This window comes from Doryrhamphus excisus, chromosome 6 (assembly GCF_030265055.1).
Source record: "Doryrhamphus excisus isolate RoL2022-K1 chromosome 6, RoL_Dexc_1.0, whole genome shotgun sequence".
In the NCBI taxonomy this organism is placed as follows: domain Eukaryota; kingdom Metazoa; phylum Chordata; class Actinopteri; order Syngnathiformes; family Syngnathidae; genus Doryrhamphus; species Doryrhamphus excisus.
This window is the reverse complement of record NC_080471.1, coordinates 22,475,086-22,495,490: the sequence shown is the minus strand read 5'-3', so window position 1 is coordinate 22,495,490 and position 20,405 is coordinate 22,475,086. Positions and strand designations below refer to the sequence as shown.

The following is a 20,405-nucleotide window of genomic DNA, read 5'->3' as shown; positions in this document are numbered from 1 at the left end:
GCACTGACAATATGGTATTTTCTACCCATTCATTTTGGCTTGAGGGAGTTTAATGTTCTAAATCAGGGGTCTCAAACTCAATTTACTTGGGGGCCACTGGAGCTACGGTCTGGGTGAGACTGGGCGACATCAAGTTTTCCAAAAAAAAAAAACGCATTTATTAAAAACAGAAAAATATACAAACTTTTTCAGTGCTTTAGTTCCGATTTTCTACAATTAAAGCGCTGATAAAACATTCCACTGTTCTCAAATATCTTAATTTTTATTTTTCTGCACAAAATAAGATGAAAAATAAACAAATCAAGAATAAAGAAAATCAATCAATCAGTAATAAATAAATATAATAATAATAATAAAACAGCAAATAATAAAAACATAAGAAACCACATATAGTTGGTGGGTAGACAAATTATCTTTTTCAGATTAAAATGAACAAAGCATTATTAGAGCCCTGTAGACATGACAAAACACGACTATAGTCACATTTATACTTTTTTTATTTACAACATATTGCGCAACTGCAGGGTCTTGAGACACATGCTAACTCGCAAACTAGAGAGCTAGCGACCTAAACGGTAGCCTCCAAGTTATTTCCTTTAAACTTAAAAAAGCCCAAAACTTACCACTTCCACACGGATAGGGAGGATAACTATTAACAGTTATTTAACCTTTAACATTAATTAAATGTAATAATTTTTTCTGGGGACATGATACCATACAGCATCCATATCAAACTTTCATATCAAGGCGGGGGCCTCAAACTAGTGTCCTGCGGGCTACATTTGGCCTGCGGGCCGCGTGTTTGAGACCCCTGTTCTAAATAAACGGAGCCCTCTCATCTCCCAAGTGTCTCTATGGAACCAGGATGAGTAAAACATACTTGGCTCACAGAACCAGTAAGAGACTGGCATCGAGCCTGGCAAGCCCCACTTCACCTGTTGTATCCGAGGAGGCAAAGACAAACACAACAGACCTGTGCTTTGTCAGCTGGGAGGCTATAATTACCGCGAGGAAGGAGGGGATTTGGAGAAGGAATTCCACTGTGGTTCTGCTTAAGACATTTTAAGTGCGTTTGCAAACGCGGTTATTGTTGGAAACCAGCATATGTTTTGAGAAATCCATCCCTTGGGGAATGTTTGTTGCCATCTGCTTGGTATTCTGCTTGTGCATCTGATGTGGTCATGTGGTGATAAACACACAAAACACGGAGTTAATGGAATAAACATTGCATGCAAAACACAGAGGAGGCATGGATAATTCAACAAAATTTCAGATCCAATGTAAAATTTTAAAATGAATCATTTAGTTGTGAAATTATATTGTTTGTTATTTATTTATATTTGTTATTTATGTTATTTATAATTGTGCTTCAGTTGCTTAAAGGTGCTTTCTATTTGTTGTCAGCTAATAGACATTCGGTTTAGCTGCGAACATTAGCTACCATTGGATGTAACAGCATGACTGAAAATTGTTGCGTCTTAAATCTACATAAATACCAGATATTTGTGACTGACCAATCATCTTATCTGGGCCAAGGATGATTTACACCAATTTTTATGCAAATTAATTTGTAATTGTGAAATATGAAAAAAAAATCTCCTCCCATTCCATGCGGAAGTGGTAATTTTTGGGCTTTTTATTGTTCTAATATTATATAATAATTATATTTATTTATGAACAAAATAGTTTTTTTGTGTTGTTTATCGACAGTCAAACACTAATTCCTCCTGGAACCATGATGGAGGGAGCTGCACGGCGGGCAAGTGGTTAGCGCGCAGACCTCACAGCTAGGAGACCCGAGTTCAATCCCACACTCGGCCATCTCTGGCCATCTCTGTGCATGTGTGGGTTTTATCCGGGAAGAATAATTTACACCAATTTTTATGCAAATTAATTTGTAATTGTGAAATATGGAAAAAAAAATCCTCCCATTCCATGCGGAAGTGGTAATTTTTGGGCTTTTTATTGTTCAAATATTATATTATTATTATATTTATTGATGAACAAAATAGTTTTTTGTGTTTATCGACATTCATTTATTTTCTACCACCGGACTGGTGGCCAGCCAATCACAGGGCACATATAGACAAACAACCATTCACACTCACATTCATACCTATGGACAATTTGGAGTTGCTAATTAACCTAGCATGTTTTTGGAATGTGGGAGGAAACCGGAGCACCCGGAGAAAACCCACGCATGCACGGGGAGAACATGCAAACTCCACACAGAGATGGCCGAGGGTGGAATTGAACCCTGTTTTTTTAGTTGTGAGGTCTGCTTGCTAACCACTCATCCACCGTGCAGCCTCTTTGTTTATCGACAGTCAAACACTAATTCCTCATGGAGCCATGATGGAGGGAACTCCAACAATGTACTATATATGTACTATATCTATTGATTCAATATGCAATTTCATGATATTATTGAAATATTGATCCAACATCTGAAGGCTCCATGGTTGGAGTAAACCAGCGAGTCTCAGAATGGCCTTTGAAACGTTTCTCCCCTGAAGGTCATGTTTCCTAGGAAGTCCAGCTTGCCTCAACGGGTCCATGGATGTTTGCTGTGTCACACACACAAACCTACAGTACGTCGTCATATCTCCTGTTGTAATTCCCCAGCAGGACAGGCCGTTTATAGTCGAAGGGCTAATGCACGTCTATGTCTATTTGCCACGCTGTCCTCGGTGATTGCAGTGCAGTAAACATCTCCGCCACCCCCCCCCAGGGGATGGCCACGTAGGAGCTTCTGCGAGCGTGAGCAGCAGGTTGCTCCCTTGCTCAATCAGCCGTGCTGCTTCGAGTCTTTGCACACAGAACTCTCTTGGCAGTAAATAACAGGTTTCCTGAGCCGAGGGCCCCGGACAGGGCGGGGAGAAAATGAGGGGCGTCAAGACGCGAAGAAGAGAAAGAAAATGTCCGCCTCGGGACTTTGAAATGCTAAATCAAGTGAGTGGGCCATGCAGGCAGGCAGGCAGGTGCATTTGACAGACCGGTCGGCCACTCGCCATTTTTATTCAACATTCATGTGTTCAAATAGACACGCAGTTACTAATACACACAAATGTATGGAGGACCAAAACTGCCAAAATAATAAATAAATAAATAAATAAAAGTGAAAATAAAAAAAAAAAAGAAAAAATAAAACAATCAAAAAATTAAATACAAAAAATTAATATAAATGGAAATAAAAACTAAAATAAAAAATATATACATAAATAAATAAAGCAAAAATAAATACAAAAATAAAAAAAACAAGATTCAAAAATTAAAAATAAATACAAAAATAAATGTAGAAATAAATACAAAAATAAATATATAAATAGAATTACATATCAATAAATAAATAAAAGCACTCTGCTCTCATATGTATTTATTTCATGCAGCAGACAATGTCAGCTTGAAATGCAGAAGGAAAAACTATTCAAATGAGGGGGCGGTCCTAAGTGTGTCTTGGGTTGGGTTATATTAATTTGCCAGCAGTGGAAATGTCAGTATCTACGTACGTACAGTATCTCGAGACCGAGGCATGAAAGTCGGTCTTTTTCGAAACTATCTTAGTCCCAAAGGGGCTCCTAAAAAACTTCAATGAGGCATAAATACAATATGCACCTTAGCTTTTTTTCTATTCTTTGTCTTGACATGCTCACTTGCGTGCACACACACACACACACACATATACACACACATACACACACAGCTGTAGCAGGCTCCATACTCTCGAGAGTAATGACAGGGATTTAAGTTTAAGTTGAGGCCCACCCTGACTCTTGGGAGCTTCACCGCCACACGACCGTTTAATTTGTATGAATTTAAAGGAACATTTATTTTAAAACATGTTGGGTCTGAAGGATACTTCGAAATTAACACTGACATTCATTGGTTACATTTAAAAATATTTCTAAATATTCATTCATTCATTCATTTTCTACCGCTTTTCCTCACAAGCGTCGCGGGTTATTTGTCTATATGTACCCTGTAATTGGCTGGCCACGAAGACAGCTGGGATAGGCTCCAGCACTACCTGCGACCCTCATGAGGATAAGCGGTAGAAAATGAATGAATGGATGTTGATAAACATAAATAACATAAATAAATATACTAATAATATAATATTAGAACAATAAAAAAGCCCAAAAATTACCACTTCCACATGGAATGGGAGGAGATTTTCTTCCCCATATTTCACAATTACAAATTAATTAGCATAAAAATTGGTGTAAATTATTCTTTGGCCCAAATAAGGTGATTGGTCAGTCACGAATATCTGGTATTTATGTAGATTTCCATCGCAGTCTCAGAGACGCAACAATTTTCAGTCATGCTGTTACATTCATTCATTCATTTTCTACGACTTTTCCTCACGAGGGTCGCGGGTATGCTGGAGCCTATCCCAGCTGTCTTCAGGCGAGAAGCGGGGTACACCCTGTACTGGTCACCAGCCAATCACAGGGCACATATAGACAAACAACCATTCACACTCACATTCATACCTATGGACAATTTGGAGTCACTAATTAACCTAGCATGTTTTTGGAATGTGGGAGGAAACCGGAGTACCCGGAGAAAACCCACGCATGCACCGGGGAGAACATGCAAACTCCACACAGAGATGGCCGAGGGTGGAATTGAACCCTGGTCACCTAGCTGTGAGGTCTGCGTGCTAACCACTCGACCGCCGTGCATTCATTCATTCATTCCTTCATTTTCTACCGCTTTTCCTCACAAGTGTTGCGGGTATGCTGGAGCCTATCCCAGCTGTCTTTGGGCGAGAGGCGGGATACACCCCGGACTGGTGGCCAGCCAATCACAGGGCACATATAGACAAACAACCATTCACACTCACATTCATGCCTATGGACAATTTGAAGTCGCCATTTAACCTAGCATGTTTTTGGAATGTGGGACCCACGCATGCACGGGGAGAACATGCAAACTCCTCACAGAGATGGCCGAGGGTGGAATTGAACCCTGGTCTCCTAGCTGTGAGGTCTGCGCGCTAACCACTAACCACTGAAAATATTATTACTGATATTACAGACATTAGAGCTTCACTGGTGTTTGTTATTATCATAGGCTCCTGCAGAGAGAGTTTAGTTTGAGTATTTTATGTCTAAATACAAATATTTTAATTAGATAGAAATTCGTTCAACCATTCCATCTTTATGGACAGTTACCCGGTCGCATAATGGACATTTCACGTCCATCAATCCTGTTTATTATGTCATTTTGAGAAACCTAGCCCAGGGATGAAGCGGTTAATGGAGAATGACACTGAGTCAATGATTTGAAACGATGTGAACGATGTTCACATGACCTGTAGGTCTACTTCTATTTACCTACATCCCTCTCTCCAAGGGCCAGGTATGTTGGCACTCCCAAGGCAAATAGTGGGTGGATGTGAAAGAAGAGATTCCACTTTAACTATGGAATAACAATTTGCGACTTTAGAATCTGTGTTTACAGAACAAGTCACAAAACTTGAATCTTGTGAAATCCATCAGTGATCTCATTGAGTTTATTAAATGTCCCTTGTAATGTTGATGACCTCGGGCGGACTGGGAGGGACCTGATGGAATTCTCTTTGCTTTCATCTTAAAAAACATTGATTCAGCAAATGGATACTTTTAGATTTTTGATAGAATTCTATATTTTTGCTGTCCAGCAGAATATTAGTACCGCAAAGTTATATGCATCTGTTCTGTCTTGGGGTGATACCTGTCCTACGACTGAACTCGACACCCAATCCGTGATGTTCACTGTGATAGAAAATCATCACATCGACACTGAAGGTCATAGAAAAGTAACCCATTTTGCCATGACTTGATAAATATGTGTATTTGAATCATATTCTGTCCTTAAAAAAAAGGTTAATTTGGTAATGGTAATGGTTTTATTTCATTTGAACATGCATCAGATTACAATTGAATGCATCACACAATCAGTTCCCAGTTCCACATGTCCAAAAGGAGTAGGAAGAAGCAAAGCTTATTAAATCCTACCCCTCCATCTGGTACTTTTACAATCAGTAACTGTTACATTTGTTCACTTCCTGCTTTCCATAATACAGTTTAAGGTTTTTTTTAATTTTTTTTAATTTTTTTTTAATACTCTACCTCTTCTTCTCTTGTAGAGAAGTATTGGATGACATTTTTAGGTAATTGGTTATTTTTAGCCTTATGCATTATTTTAGCTGTTTGAAGATGAACTATATCAGCAAGTTGAAGTATTTGTGATTTTAGAAATAAGGAGTTAGTATGTTCTCTGTAGGCGGCATTCTGAATTATCCCTACTGACCTTTTTTCCAGTACATTTAGTGAGTGAAGATTGCTTTTTTAGTTACTACCCCATATTTCCACACAATACGTTCGATACGGTAGAACCGTATGGCAGCGTGTTTCAAGAAAATTTGATAAAAGTAAAGAAAAAAAAAAACAGCCGTGAATAATTTATATAAGGAGACGTGGAGGAATGTTTTAAATTACTAATGAGTTTAAGCTTCAAACCTGTGACACTGGACGCTGTGGCATTCGTGACTCTACGTCAGATGCAAGCACGCATACAGGAAGTGAATGCGGCGCTCGTGTACGTACAAAAAAAAAAAAAACATCAATGTAAGTTCCTGCTAACTCTACAAAAGTGACTTTTGTCCTAAATATATGGACGGCAACTGTCTATTCAGCAAAAGGAGCAGTGTCCTTGCTGAGTCAAGTCAGCAGTGTACGATTACACATGGGCGCCCCATCAAAAGGTGATGAGAACCTTCTTCTCTGGCTCACCCGACAATGTGAAGTCCCGCGCTTGAGGGGCTAAGCCTGTGGGCAGCCAACCCACTCATCCCGAGCGCAACTCTCTGCGGAGCCCAGCGCTGCCTGTGCAATCTGGCGTTATCGTTCTCACCATTTGCTGCTGGCTGTGCGTGCGTGTGTGTGCGTGTGGGTATGCGTCTCCATGAGTCAGCACAAACAAAGTCCCCGTCTCCGATATTGTCTGCTCTGCTTGGTTTCCCAGCTGATGCAAACAAGTTTCTGCCAAGCCAGGTATGAGTAAGTCTCAGGGCTATATCAACTGTTTTGGCCGCACGGTGCGGGGAGTCGGTTCAGATCCAGTTCTTCATTGTCCTTTATCTCGAATTTGCTTCCTGCTTAAGCCAATGTAGCATCTTGGTGAATGGTGCTCGATGACTGACAGTCACAGGTGATAGACTCTGAAAGACCGGGTCAATTCTGCTGGCCTTTACCCCACCTCCATCATCAATTACATGCATTGTCTTTCCATGGTCGTATATTATTTTTAACACATGTTTAGGGACGTCACAGTATTTGTAACCTACAGGATTTATAGGGATTTTGGGTACTCCGGTTTCCTACCACATTCCAAAAACACGCGAGGTTAACTGCCGACTCCAAATTGTCCATAGGTATGAATGTGAGTGTGAATGGTTGTTTGTCTATATGTGCCCTGTGATTGGCTGGCGACCAGTCCAGGGTGTACTCCGCCTCTAAGCGGTAGAAAATGAATATAATTTGTGTACACAATTTGAGGTAAGAGACTCAAACAGAGGTCGATTCGACAAAGTGTACTTGACAAACCGGCTTCCCCAGAAACAGTGAAGAAGTCCCACACGATTGCCGCCAATTTGTTTACAAGTCAGCTCAGGGACATTACGGTATTTGTAACCTACAGGATTTATAGGGATTTTGTCTCCGAGTACTCCGGTTTCCTCCCACATTCCAAAAACATGCTAGGTTAATTAGCGACTCCAAATTGTCCATAGGTATGAATGTGAGTGTGAATGGTTGTTTGTCTATATGTGCCCTGTGATTGGCTGGCGACCAGTCCAGGGTGTACCCCGCCTCTAAGCGGTAGAAAATGAATATAATTTGTGTACACAATTTGAGGTAAGAGACTCAAACAGAGGTCGATTCGACAAAGTGTACTTGACAAACCGGCTTCCCCAGAAACAGAAGAAGAAGTCCCACACGATTGCCGCCAATTTGTTTACAAGTCAGCTCAGGGAAGTTCACGCTAGGCCATATTTACAGCACGGCACAGGGAGGATAAAAGGAGTGCTTGATTTGCTCACCTTAACCGACCTACAGCACAGTACGAGTAATCTCGTAAAAGCCTCATTGGAGAGTTTTTTTTATGTTATTGGATTTATTTGCATGATGTCATATAATTCCTCATATCGGGCCAATAACTATCTGTCCGGCATCTATCATGCACCATATCTGCAAATTTTCTGGACTATAAGTCGCTCCAGAGTATAAGTCGCATAATGCCAAAAATGCGTAATTAGGTAGAAAAAAACATACATAAGTCGCATTTTTTGCGGGTAACATATTTTACTACTTGACCAAAACAGACATTACGTCCTCTTGGATGGCAAGTTTTAACAATAAAAGAATAGGCTGAATAGGTGTAAGCTATGCTAACACAATGGTTATTCAGCTACACAAAAAATAAACATGAACAGAAAAGGTGTCCAGTGTTTATATAAAATAAACAGTTTTTTCATGTATAAGTCGCTCTGGAGTATAAGTGGCATGAACAGCCAACCTATGAAAAAAAGTGCGACTTATAGTCCGGAAAATACGGTATTTGCATGTATTTGATTTAAATTTTTTGAGTAACATAACATTAGGGCGGCACGGCGGTCTAGTGGTTAGCGCGCAGACCTCACAGCGAGGAGACCAGGGTTCAATTCCACCCTCGGTTATCTCTGTGTGGAGTTTGCATGTTCTCCCAGTGCATACGTGGGTTTTCTCCGGGTACTCCGGTTTCCTCCCACATTCCAAAAACATGCTAGGTTAATTAGCGACTCCAAATTGTCCATAGGTATGAATGTGAGTGTGAATGGTTGTTTGTCTATATGTGTCCTGTGATTGGCTGGCCACCAGTCCAGGGTGTACCCCGCCTCTTGCCTGAAGACAGCTGGGATAGGCTCCAGCATCCCCCGCGACCCTTGTGAGGAAAAAAGCGGTAGAAAATGAATGAATGAATGAAAGTCGCTCTGGAGTATAAATGGCAGGAACAGCCAACCTATGAAAAAAAGTGCGACTTATAGTCCGGAAAATACGGTATTTGCATGTATTTGATTTAAATTTTTTGAGTAACATAACATTTTGAGAATTGGTTGTACATTTGTAGATTTATATTTGAAGATAAGATAATTAATTCCAAGTATTTTCTCCCAATAGGTACCCTTTATTTTTAAGGCAAAATCTCACAACGAAGCAATTATCCATTTGCGATTGGGTAAACTAATCGTTATTGTGAGAAGGTCGAAGGCTGCAGCGCTGGATGCATGAATGGATGAACGAGATTCCCACTGTCCCGATGCCGGACCTTTATGCAAGTGTGGAGACGAAAGCTTATTAGCGCTGCTTTTCATTCCCTTTCGCTACGTCCATTTCCATACCAAGAACGCTTGGGACTCGGGCACGCTAGGGACATTTTCAAAGCGTGTGTAGGTCATGAGCACTTAGATTTTCTTTCTGAGAAATACTTTTCAAATGAATGCGCTGCGAGAAGAATGCATTATTCATGAGGTGTGTTGTAGCTACACAGGAGCGCAGTTAGTAGTGAGATGATAATAATTGGTCTTTCAGGAGAGCTGCGCCTTGATTGCGAGGAAAGATTGGGTATCATCTTTAAAGTATACAACTTTTAGTTGGTGTTTGTGTGCGAATTGCACGCTACGGTGGAATGACAAACAAAAACACTAACGACCCAGTTCTCTTCTCCAAAGCCCTCTTGAAGTTGTGCTGGTACCACTGATGTGCGAAAGTAATACACCCATATGTGAGTTTTTACACTATTTTATTGCAGTTGTTTACACTTTAAGAGTCAATTATTGTGATACTGGATATTATGGACCCTCAGAGACCCTTCGTACTTGGATATAGTTTCCTCACCTACCCAATGGACTATACTTCCTACTTCCATTTGTGGTTCTTTGATTGTAGCACTCAGATCAACTTCATATATAAACTTTTTATTGAGATTTTTTTTATTTTTTTTACAAAATAATATAAACTGCTTCACCCATTTAATGACAATTGTTGTATGTGCCAAGGAAGAACGCCTTTAAACTGGGGGGCAAATTTGTATTTAAATACACATGTGCTGCAACTAACAATAATTTTTCGAGTTGATTGATCTGTTTTGATTAATCGAGTAATCGATTAGGATGGATGCACCAAAGGAACCACTGATCAGTATGTCACCTTTCTCATTACATTATGTATGCCTTTTTTTGTTTTCATTTTATTTCTACAATGTGCCAAAGACAGAGTAATAAACACCACATACTGGGCTACACTTTTGACCCCCCCTTGCCTTAGATAGACCAAACAGTCTGGTTTGGTCCACAACATCCTAGAAAAGAGTCAAAAATGCTGATCACTATATCTTGTTTGGTGACTAAGGAAATTAAACAATATTCACAGATTTCTGTTAGGCTGAATTTAGAATATTTACATATTGGTAATGGTAATGGTAATGGTAATGGTTTTATTTAATCTGAACATGCATCAGATTACAATTGAGTGCATCCCATAATCAGTTCACAGTTCCACATGTCCAAAAGGAGTAGGAAGAAGCAAAGCTTATTTTAATCCTACCCCTCTATCTGGTACTTTTACAATCAGTAACTGTTACATTTGTTCACTTCCTGCTTTCCTATTTTATTTTATTTTATTTTATTTTATTTTATTTTATTTTATTTTATTTTATTTTATTTTATTTTATTTTATTTTATTTTATTTTATTTTATTTTATTTTATTTTATTTTATTCAAACTAATAGCTTTAAATCCTCTCTACTTAATGGTAATGGTAATTTAGTAGTTTATTTAGGTTTTTAGGTAGTTTATTTCATTTGAACATGCATCAGATTAGTAACTGTTACATTTGTTCACTTCCTGCTTTCCTAATATAGTTTAACTATTTTTATTTTATTTTATTTTTGTGACGTACCGAAGTACGAGGTGATATGAGCAGTTATTAAAAGCAGTTATCAAATACCAAAATAGTTGTCAAATTGGGTAATTGATTAATTGTTGCAGCTCTACTTTTGACCATTCGAAACACAATGGATCCATTCTCCTTGCCCCAGAATGCAAATAGTATAGTTCCATCTTTGTATTCCAAACATCTTACATCATTCTCCATGATGCAGAAAAGTAGCTCCCGGACTGCTCTACTGTTCGTGCCAGAAGTAGCATGACAATCAGGGACTTTGCTATCGGCCCATAATTGACAAAATAAGCATCCTAGTGTAAAATGAGTCCATATATTAGAGATTATGAATAGATTCAGAAAGAAGGTTCATTTTACGCAGTACACATGCAGGTCCAAACTTGCAAAAAAAAAGTAATTTTATATATATATTGAATAAAACACAGCTGGCTCAGGAAAATACAGTGGAGCATATATGGAAGTGAAATTCCGGGAAAAGGTTTGGATATTAAAAATGGTGAATATATTTCCCTTAGGCTCTGAATAAAATAAAAAACAGCTTCCTAGCGGTGTAGTTAATAATAATAATGATAATAATAAACAGTTTATCGATCCAGATGGTCTCTCCCAGCGCCGCATGGATACCTCGGCAAAAAAAGCTGCGCTTTAAACTGATGCGCTTTGAAAGCGGCCTTTAATCAGAGAATGTGTTTGTTGATGTGTGAGAGGGAAAATGTGTGACTCATTCCCCCAATGCAATTTCTCAACTAAAATGGTTTTGTGGATGATAATTAATACTGCTCTTGACTACGGGCATGTTATGGACTTAAACTGTTTGTTTTCGGTCTCACGGGGTATTTGAACGCAGCAACTCAGCACTCCCAGCAGGCTGAAACATTGGATGACTAAGGAGGAGGGGCGGAATAAAGAATGCAAATTGGGCGTCAGGGAGCACAAAAGCAAGCGTTTTATTGGTTTTATCAGTCGGAACATGTGGATGCAGTAGAATGGCGGGAGTAATCGGCAATGCCGACGACGGAGCGATGCTGCGGGCCACAAAAGAGGCGATTGCCTGCTTAGAATGGAACCAGAACGACAATAATGTCCGCAATTCAGATGAGACCAGGTTGCTCGGTGCCAGAGTGTTACAAGGTCTTCGAGTGTTTGTGTGTGTATATGTGTGCCAGTCCCGAGCACAGCGCTGTTTATTGTTATCAAGCGACAATGTCTAACTTACGACATAGTCTTTAAGCAGCCCGGACCAGAGTCCTTTGCTCTCTGCTCTTACTCATACGGACTTTGACCAATGACCGATGACAAGTACAGTTTGTTGACACTGGCTGCTTTGTAATCGTCTGAATGAGTATCCGTCTGTGCTTATGCTCAGATGCAGAGTGTGATATTGCACACTGCATTGTCTCTTGGGCTCCTGTTGCTTCAGAGATAGCACTGTGGGCTGGAGCACACCCTTTCATTAAGATCAATATTAATGGTTGGACTGTTTGAGCATGAAATCATGGACATACCCAACCTGCGACCATTGTACCGGCGTGAAACACAGCTCTGTGACTGTCACAAGAACGGCAAGAACGGGCTTTCTGCATATTTGATGTGTTTACATTTTTTTTCTGCATTGTCCGGCCATGGCATCATTTATTTATTTATTTACATAAGGCTAAAAACAACCAATTACCTAAAAATGTCATCCAATACTTCTCTACAAGAGAGAAAAAATATGATGGGTGAAGGAAAATACATTTCTGGGGATCACAATAGGTGGAAAATATGAGCTGGAAACCTCATATTCCAAATATACAACATAAGGCGACCAGAAATATTTCAATATTGAACAAAGCAAAAAATTTGTTCTCAATCGGAAATCACTCCACACTCTTTATTGCTCTCTATGGTTCTACCATATCTTACTTATTGTGTGGAAAATATGGGCTAATAACTATAAAAGCAATCACTCGCTAAATGTACTGCAAAAAAAGGCCAGTAAGGATAATTCATAATGCCGCCTACAAAGAACATACTAACTCCTTATTTCTAAAATCACAAATACTTCAACTTGCTGATATAGTTCATCTTCAAACAGCTAAAATAATGCATAAGGCTAAAAATAACCAATTAGCTAAAAATGTCATCCAATACAAGAGAGGAGAAATATGATCTCAGGGACGAACTAAATATACTTCGGTACGAGGTACATTATTAAAAAAAAACAAAAACAAAAAAAAAACCTTAAACTGTATTATGGAAAGCAGGAAGTGAACAAATGTAACAGTTACTGATTGTAAAAGTACCAGATGGAGGGGTAGGATTTAATAAGCTTTGCTTCTTCCTACTCCTTTTGGACATGTGGAACTGTGAACTGATTATGTGATGCATTCAATTGTAATCTGATGCATGTTCAAATGAAATAAAACCATTACCATTACCATTACCATTACCATTTATTTATGCATGGCTGAAAAGCGTCAACACAGGACTGTTCTCTGTTTTCGTGTTGTTTACACATACATTTTGGGTCCATGTATACGTGGCTAATTAGATACACCACAAGAAATATGTCTGTACGTGAAAACCACTCCATCAAAGTACCGTCATAATAATAAACATTCAGTCAATACCAACTTTTATATTGGATCCCTTTCAACTGTGAAAGTGTGTCTAATGACAGGTTCCAAAGATGTTTGTGCATTCCTTTCCTATAAACAATGTAATTAGCCTGAGTGTAATTTACTGAAGAATCCATGTGTAGTTGATCCAAAACCTTCTACCATTGTTCCCCACACAAGGTGGTACACAGATGGGCTGAAACATGCCCCTGTGTCTGCAGGACCGTGAGTGACGGTAACCCTACGGCGGAATTCACAGAGGAGCCGTTTGGCTGTTTTTTTTTTGAAGAGACAGAGAAAGAGGCGCAGAGGGGGTGATAAAAGACGCAAAGCAGGTTTGCTCGATGGCTGATGAAAGGGGAGAGAATGTCATGCACTTCGCTGCAATTATTGCTATTTTTTTAACCACTCGTTTTTTTTCCCCCCAACTGCCCATTTCATTTGCTCGTTGTGTGTTTTCTCTCTCTTGTTCTCTTTCTCCGCCTTTCATCATACAGTAGTTCCAAAGACAGTATCCTCAAGTATTACTCAGATGGAATTTTGATTGCTGGAGGTTGCCGATTACCCCCAATAGAGCACATTTCATGACTTCATGACTCCAAGCCAACATGGGACACTTGAGAAGGGCTTGGTTTCAAGTGAAACTGGGTGATGTGTTCTTTTGGGTGGGTGGGGTCGGGGGTGTCAAATAGAGGTGGAAGCTTGGAATTGTTAGACTTTCTGGCTGAAGGATGTGACCTCAAGTGTTGGATGAAATGAGCGTGTAGTGACTAAAAACACTTTACTCGGGAAGATCCAGCTCGGGTGAAGACTTCAGCGTATGTGTATGGACTTTTTGGTCATATGGTGTAACAATTATGTGTTATTTCCACACTCCATAAATGCAGTCTAATGTGTGCAAAGGTAAACATATTATTTGGGTTTAAACCTACTGAGTTGGCTTTTCACACAATTAAGAGTAAACACACTCTTATTTACATTGGGGAACAAAGGAGCCATTATGGGTTTTCTAAGGACGTTGATGTTTTACTCTCCCAATACTGATACGAAACTCCCGCCATTGACGTGGTTTGGGACAAGACCCGATCAGACCTCTATAGCTGATGGGGCAACTTTGATATTCAAGTTTGTATTTTGGAGGAATGGATTGAGAATGTTTACATGGCAAGGACATCAATATTGTGTTTTTTTTTTTCTTCTTTATTTCGAACATGAAAAAGCACAACAAACTAACCAAAATCATCAATCAATTATTTTTATTTATTTTTATTTATTTTTCATGTTCGAAATAAAGAAGAAGAAAAAAAAGAAAGAGATGCTTTGGCCACACATTCACCATACCCTAAGGTAACCAACTTAATTTATGGTCCACCATATTCTTATTATTACTGCAAATATGTCAACATATTTATTAATTCATTCATTTTCTACCGCTTATCCTCATGAGGGTCACAGGGGGTGCTGGAGCCTATCCCAGCTGTCTTCAGACTCGAGGCGGGGTACACCCTGGACTGGTGGCCAGCCAATCACAGGGCACATATAGACAAACAACCATTCACACTCACATTCATACCTATGGACAATTTGGAGTCGCTAATTAACCTAGCATGTTTTTGGAATGTGGGAGGAAACCGGAGTACCCGGAAAAAACCCACAATAACATGCAAACTCCACACAGAGATGGCCGAGGGTGGAATTGAACCCAGGTTTCCTAGCTGTGTGGTCTGCGCGCTAACCACACGACCGCCGTGCAGCCCTCAACATGATGCCAGGTTGGACGTTAAGATGAAATGAAGTACTTTGAAAAGAACGGGCGGACCGTAGTCAAACACTTGGCGGGCCGGATGTGGCCCCCGGGCCGCAGTTTGCTTACCTCTGCTTTACAATGAAAAAAAAATATATAGTTGAGTAAAAAAAAATGTTGTGTTGATATCAGCTTTTGTCAACTTAAAATGGGTGACCCAAAGGTGTCATTTCTATGAAAAATTCAACAACAACCGCAGATGTCGACTTAAAAACTAGCTTGTGGTCAGAAGAATGACATGATGTCCATGAGACCAATGTTCACATCGGAGGTTTGCATTCATCTGCTCAATACAGAGAAAGTTCCGAAAACTTCATCCCTACTTCTTTGTATTACTTCAGCTGTGTTTACATTCGTCGGACTGACTGTTTAGACTGTGTTCATGTTGACTTGCTCATACTTCTCAACAAGAACCAGTCACTACTTTATTGTATTTTATTTGATTTGTAGGTTTCATGCCTGCACAGCGGTGAAGTGGTTAGCGTGCAGACCTCACAGCTAGGAGACCCGAGTTCAATCCCACCCTCGGCCATCTCTGTGTGGAGTTTGCATGTCCTCCCCGTGCATGCGTGGGTTTCCTCCCACATTCCAAAAAACATGCTAGGTTAATTAGCGACTCCAAATTGTCCATAGGTATGAATGTGAGTGTGAATGGTTGTTTGTCTATATGTGCCCTGTGATTTGATCGAATTTTAAGATTCTCTTACTGGTTTTTAAATGTCTTAACGCCCTTGCACCTTCTCATTACCTTCTCATATATCTGATCTGCTTTTACCATATCAACCCCCGTGGACCCTGTGGTGCTCCGGCACTGGCCTTTTAACAATACCAAAACCCAGAACGAAAACCCACGGTGAGGCAGCATTTAGCCACTATGGCCCCCACCTGTGGAACAGCCTGCCGGAGAGCCTCAGAACTGCGGAGACTGTTGATATTATATAATCAGGCTTTTAACTAATATTTTTAAACTTTTCTTATGTTTTTATATTTTTTGTCCTATTTTATGCTTTTGGTTTTTAGCTTTTAACTCCAGTATTTCCTCAGGGGGGGGGTCCTCCACAATGGGGGCTGTGTCGGGTCTGCTGAGGGGGTGCCATGCTTGAGTCCCTTTGACCCGGCCGGCTGGGGGTTCCTCCCTTTAATGTGGGGGTCCGCCCGTGTGTCGGAGTCAGTCGGGCCCGGGTGCTCGTCCCCTGATGGCACGGCCTGCGGCTCCTCCCAGTGTGGACGGCCCCAAAGGTGGCGTTTCCTTGATCCTTGGCTGGCGACCAGTCCAGGGTGTACCCCGCCTCTCGCCCGAAGACAGCTGGGATAGGCTCCAGCACCCCCGCGACCCTCGTGAGGAAAAAGCGGTAGAAAATGAATGAATGAATGATTTTGATTGGCTGGCCACCAGTCCAGGGTGTACCCCGCCTCTCGCCCGAAGACACCTGGGATAGGCTCCAGCACCCCCACGACCATTTAGAGGAAAAAGCGGTAGAAAATGAATGAATGAATGATTTTGATTGGCTGGCGACCAGTCCAGGGTGTACCCCGCCTCTCGCCCGAAGACACCTGGGATAGGCTCCAGCACCCCTGCGACCATTTCGAGGAAAAAGCGGTACAAAATGAATGAATGAATGAATGATTTTGATTGGCTGGCGACCAGTCCAGGGTGTACCTCGCCTCTCGCCCAAAGACAACTGGGATAGGCTCCAGCACCCCCGCGACCATTTAGAGATAAAAGCGGTAGAAAATGAATGAATGAATGAATGAATGATTTTGATTGGCTGGCGACCAGTCCAGGATGTACCCCACCTCTCGCCCGAAGACAGCTGGGATAGGCTCCAGCACCCCTGCGACCCTCGTGAGGAAAAAACAGTAGAAAATGAATGAATGAATGATTTTGATTGGCTGGCCACCAGTCCAGGGTGTACCCCGCCTCTCGCCTGAAGACACCTGGGATAGGCTCCAGCACCCCCACGACCATTTAGAGGAAAAAGCGGTAGAAAATGAATGAATGAATGATTTTGATTGGCTGGCGACCAGTCCAGGCTGTACCCCGCCTCTCGCCCGAAGACACCTGGGATAGGCTCCAGCACCCCTGCGACCATTTCGAGGAAAAAGCGGTAGAAAATGAATGAATGAATGATTTTGATTGGCTGGCGACCAGTCCAGGGTGTACCCCGCCTCTCGCCTGAAGACACCTGGGATAGGCTCCAGCACCCCCGCGACCCTCGTGAGGAAAAAGCGGTAGAAAATGAATGAATGAATGAATGATTTTGATTGGCTGGCCACCAGTCCAGGGTGTACCCCGCCTCTCGCCCGAAGACACCTGGGATAGGCTCCAGCACCCCCCGCGACCCTTCATTTTCACATTAGTTGCCCGTGAGCTCACCCTTAGATGCTAATGCTGGGTTAGGCTGGTTTCTGGTTCTCAGCGTTGTTGTTGTCACTTCCTGTCGACAGAGGGAACAGATAGCAACCCGAGACTCACAGGTTTGTTGCTTGTTAGTACACCTTATCACATTTCACTTCACCGGGAGGAACTACGTGCATCTAAATAACACGGGAGAGTGACATTGTTGTTTGTGTTCCCTTTTAAATGTACTTGTCGTGGTACGTGAAAAACTGATTCACTCTTTCCAGATAGTTGAAGCTCAGTTCAGGTAAGGCGCTTCTTGTAAAGTATCATTCCATTGCTGATGGAGCCAAGATTTTTTAAATGTTGCTTCCTGTTCATTAGATTAAAAAAAAAAAACTCCCGATGCCAAAGTAAATTATTATTTGACTACTCACTTTGTGACTCAACCAGTCAGGTTTAATTATGTATTGCAACATAGCACACTGTTTTTTTTTCCAGGGAAAAATATCGACATCACTGCAGTGCTGTCTATTTTAATAGCGCTCCCATTTCATAGTTCCTAGTCCATAATGCATGCTCCACGTCAGAACATTGCGTCAGTCATTGTATGACGTTGTTACCCCATCGGTGTTTGTTTTATAAACAAGTAGCGGTGGAGCTACGAGGTCACGGAAAGGCGGACCGAGTCGTATTTTCTTAAAGAAAGTCGGAATTCTTCCGGTTGATTGTTGATGAAGTCAGTGCATTCCTCTGAGGCAGCTCCTTATTGGCAGCCAGCGGAGCACGGCCAGGCACTGAAAGAAGGCCAAGATAAGGTATGGTGTGGGGGGGTGGGGGGTGCCTGGAGTTAAAACACCTCCCATTGAGAACCAGAACGTCAAGACAGAAAGAGAACACCATCTGTCTGAGTGTTGTTTTACCCACCTAGACTACATAGTTTTCTTTTTCAGTGCCAACTTCCGTAGATAATCCTCACACCGCCTGAGGCTCTTTCACTTTTTATGAGCACTGCAGTATTTTATTACCTTGTTTTGAACTTTTGGCTGTAAAAGTACACAGTAACACAGCGAGGACTACACATAATGATATTAATTTAAAGTCAAACCTTGCTGTTCGGAGAGAGAGTGTCTCAGCAAGATGCTGATATGCCGTCTTAAGTCACTTTTGGTCCTGCTGAGTGGGATCAAACTGGGAGTACACACACACATACACACTCCACCCTTTTGGGGGTTTCTTCCACCCGCACAAACGCCCCTCCGCCAGATGCATACAAGCTTGAGTTGCTCCACTTTCCCTGTCCGTTCCCCTCGGCAGTAAGCTATCATAACGGCTTTGAAGGAGGGCAGCGGAGCGTTTAATTGGGTTACAGATTGGCATTTATGCTTCAAGGTCCAAAAAATCTGCCCACACCGCCACACCTTCTACCAGTTTAGGTTCTTCTCGACCAATTAGTCATCATACGGATTATGGATTTTCAAGATTTTCAACACCTAACTCTAACCTTGTGTCTCTTGTGTCCGTTCTTTAACAGAATCACTGCCATGCAACGCTGAGCTGAAGCAAACCAAACTCAAGTGATCCGTTTGGAAGACGATCTTACCAACCAATCACTTTGCCCCCGCTCGGTCGCAGAGATGGAGCTCAAAGTGTGGGTGGATGGAGTGGTGCGGGTGGTGTGTGGCTTATCGGAGGAGACATCCTGCCAGGATGTGGTCATCGCTCTGGCTCAGGCTATAGGTAAGTACTTTTTAATCCGCCAATCTTAAGGTTAATGATGTAATGCAAGGATTTGAGTGTATTGGAGATTATTATTGAGTAAGACTCTCAAACAATGCACAAGGATGAGCGAATTCGAGAAACAATACAAGCAGTTGATATATGATGACTAAGCAGTTGCTATATATATCACTATATTGACACTTACTATGGTAATGGTAATGGTAATGGTTTTATTTCATTTGAACATGCATCAGATTACAATTGAATGCATCACATAATCAGTTCGCAGTTCCACATGTCCAAAAGGAGTAGGAAGAAGCAAAGCTTATTAAATCCTACCCCTCCATCTGGTACTTTTACAATCAGTAACTGTTACATTTGTTCACTTCCTGCTTTCCATAATACAGTTTAAGGTTGGTTTTTTTGTTTTTGTTTTGTTTTTTTGAATTTTTAAATGATTTAATTTTTTGTCCCGTACCGAAATACAAGGTGATATGACCATACAATGACATAATGGGTACCATTGTTTTTTTTAATTTTTATTATTTTTTTATTAATTAATTATTTTTTTTATTTTTGTACTCTTTTGGCCTGTACCAAAGTACGAGGTTGATATGACCATACAATGACATAATGGGTACCATTGTTTTTTTTCTATTTTTATTATTTTTTAATTAATTAATTTATTTTTTATTTTTGTACTTTTTTGTCCTGTACCAAAGTACGAGGTGATATGACCTTGTGACCTCGTACTTCGGTACGTGACAAAAATAAAAATAAAAACAAAAAAAATAAAAAATAAACTTAAACTATATTAAGAAAGCAGGAAGTGAACAAATATAACAGGTACTAATCTGATGCATGTTCAAATGAAATGAAACCATTATGTAGAGAGGATTTAAAGCTATTAGTGTGGTGTGTTTGAGGACAATGCCAGCGCACATTACTAT

At 40.8% G+C, this 20,405-nt stretch overlaps 1 protein-coding gene across 2 annotated transcripts in view; it reads left to right on the top strand.

Moving 5' to 3' along the window:
* The window catches only part of rassf7a (Ras association domain family member 7a), a 52,685-nt gene that overhangs the window by 21,401 nt on the left and 10,879 nt on the right, over positions 1-20,405 (top strand). For both annotated transcript variants that reach the window (XM_058075850.1, XM_058075852.1), the window contains one exon: positions 19,268-19,473. In XM_058075850.1, coding sequence (XP_057931833.1) covers positions 19,371-19,473 — 103 coding nt within the window. In that variant the 5' untranslated portion in view covers positions 19,268-19,370. The remainder of the gene's footprint in view (positions 1-19,267; positions 19,474-20,405) is intronic.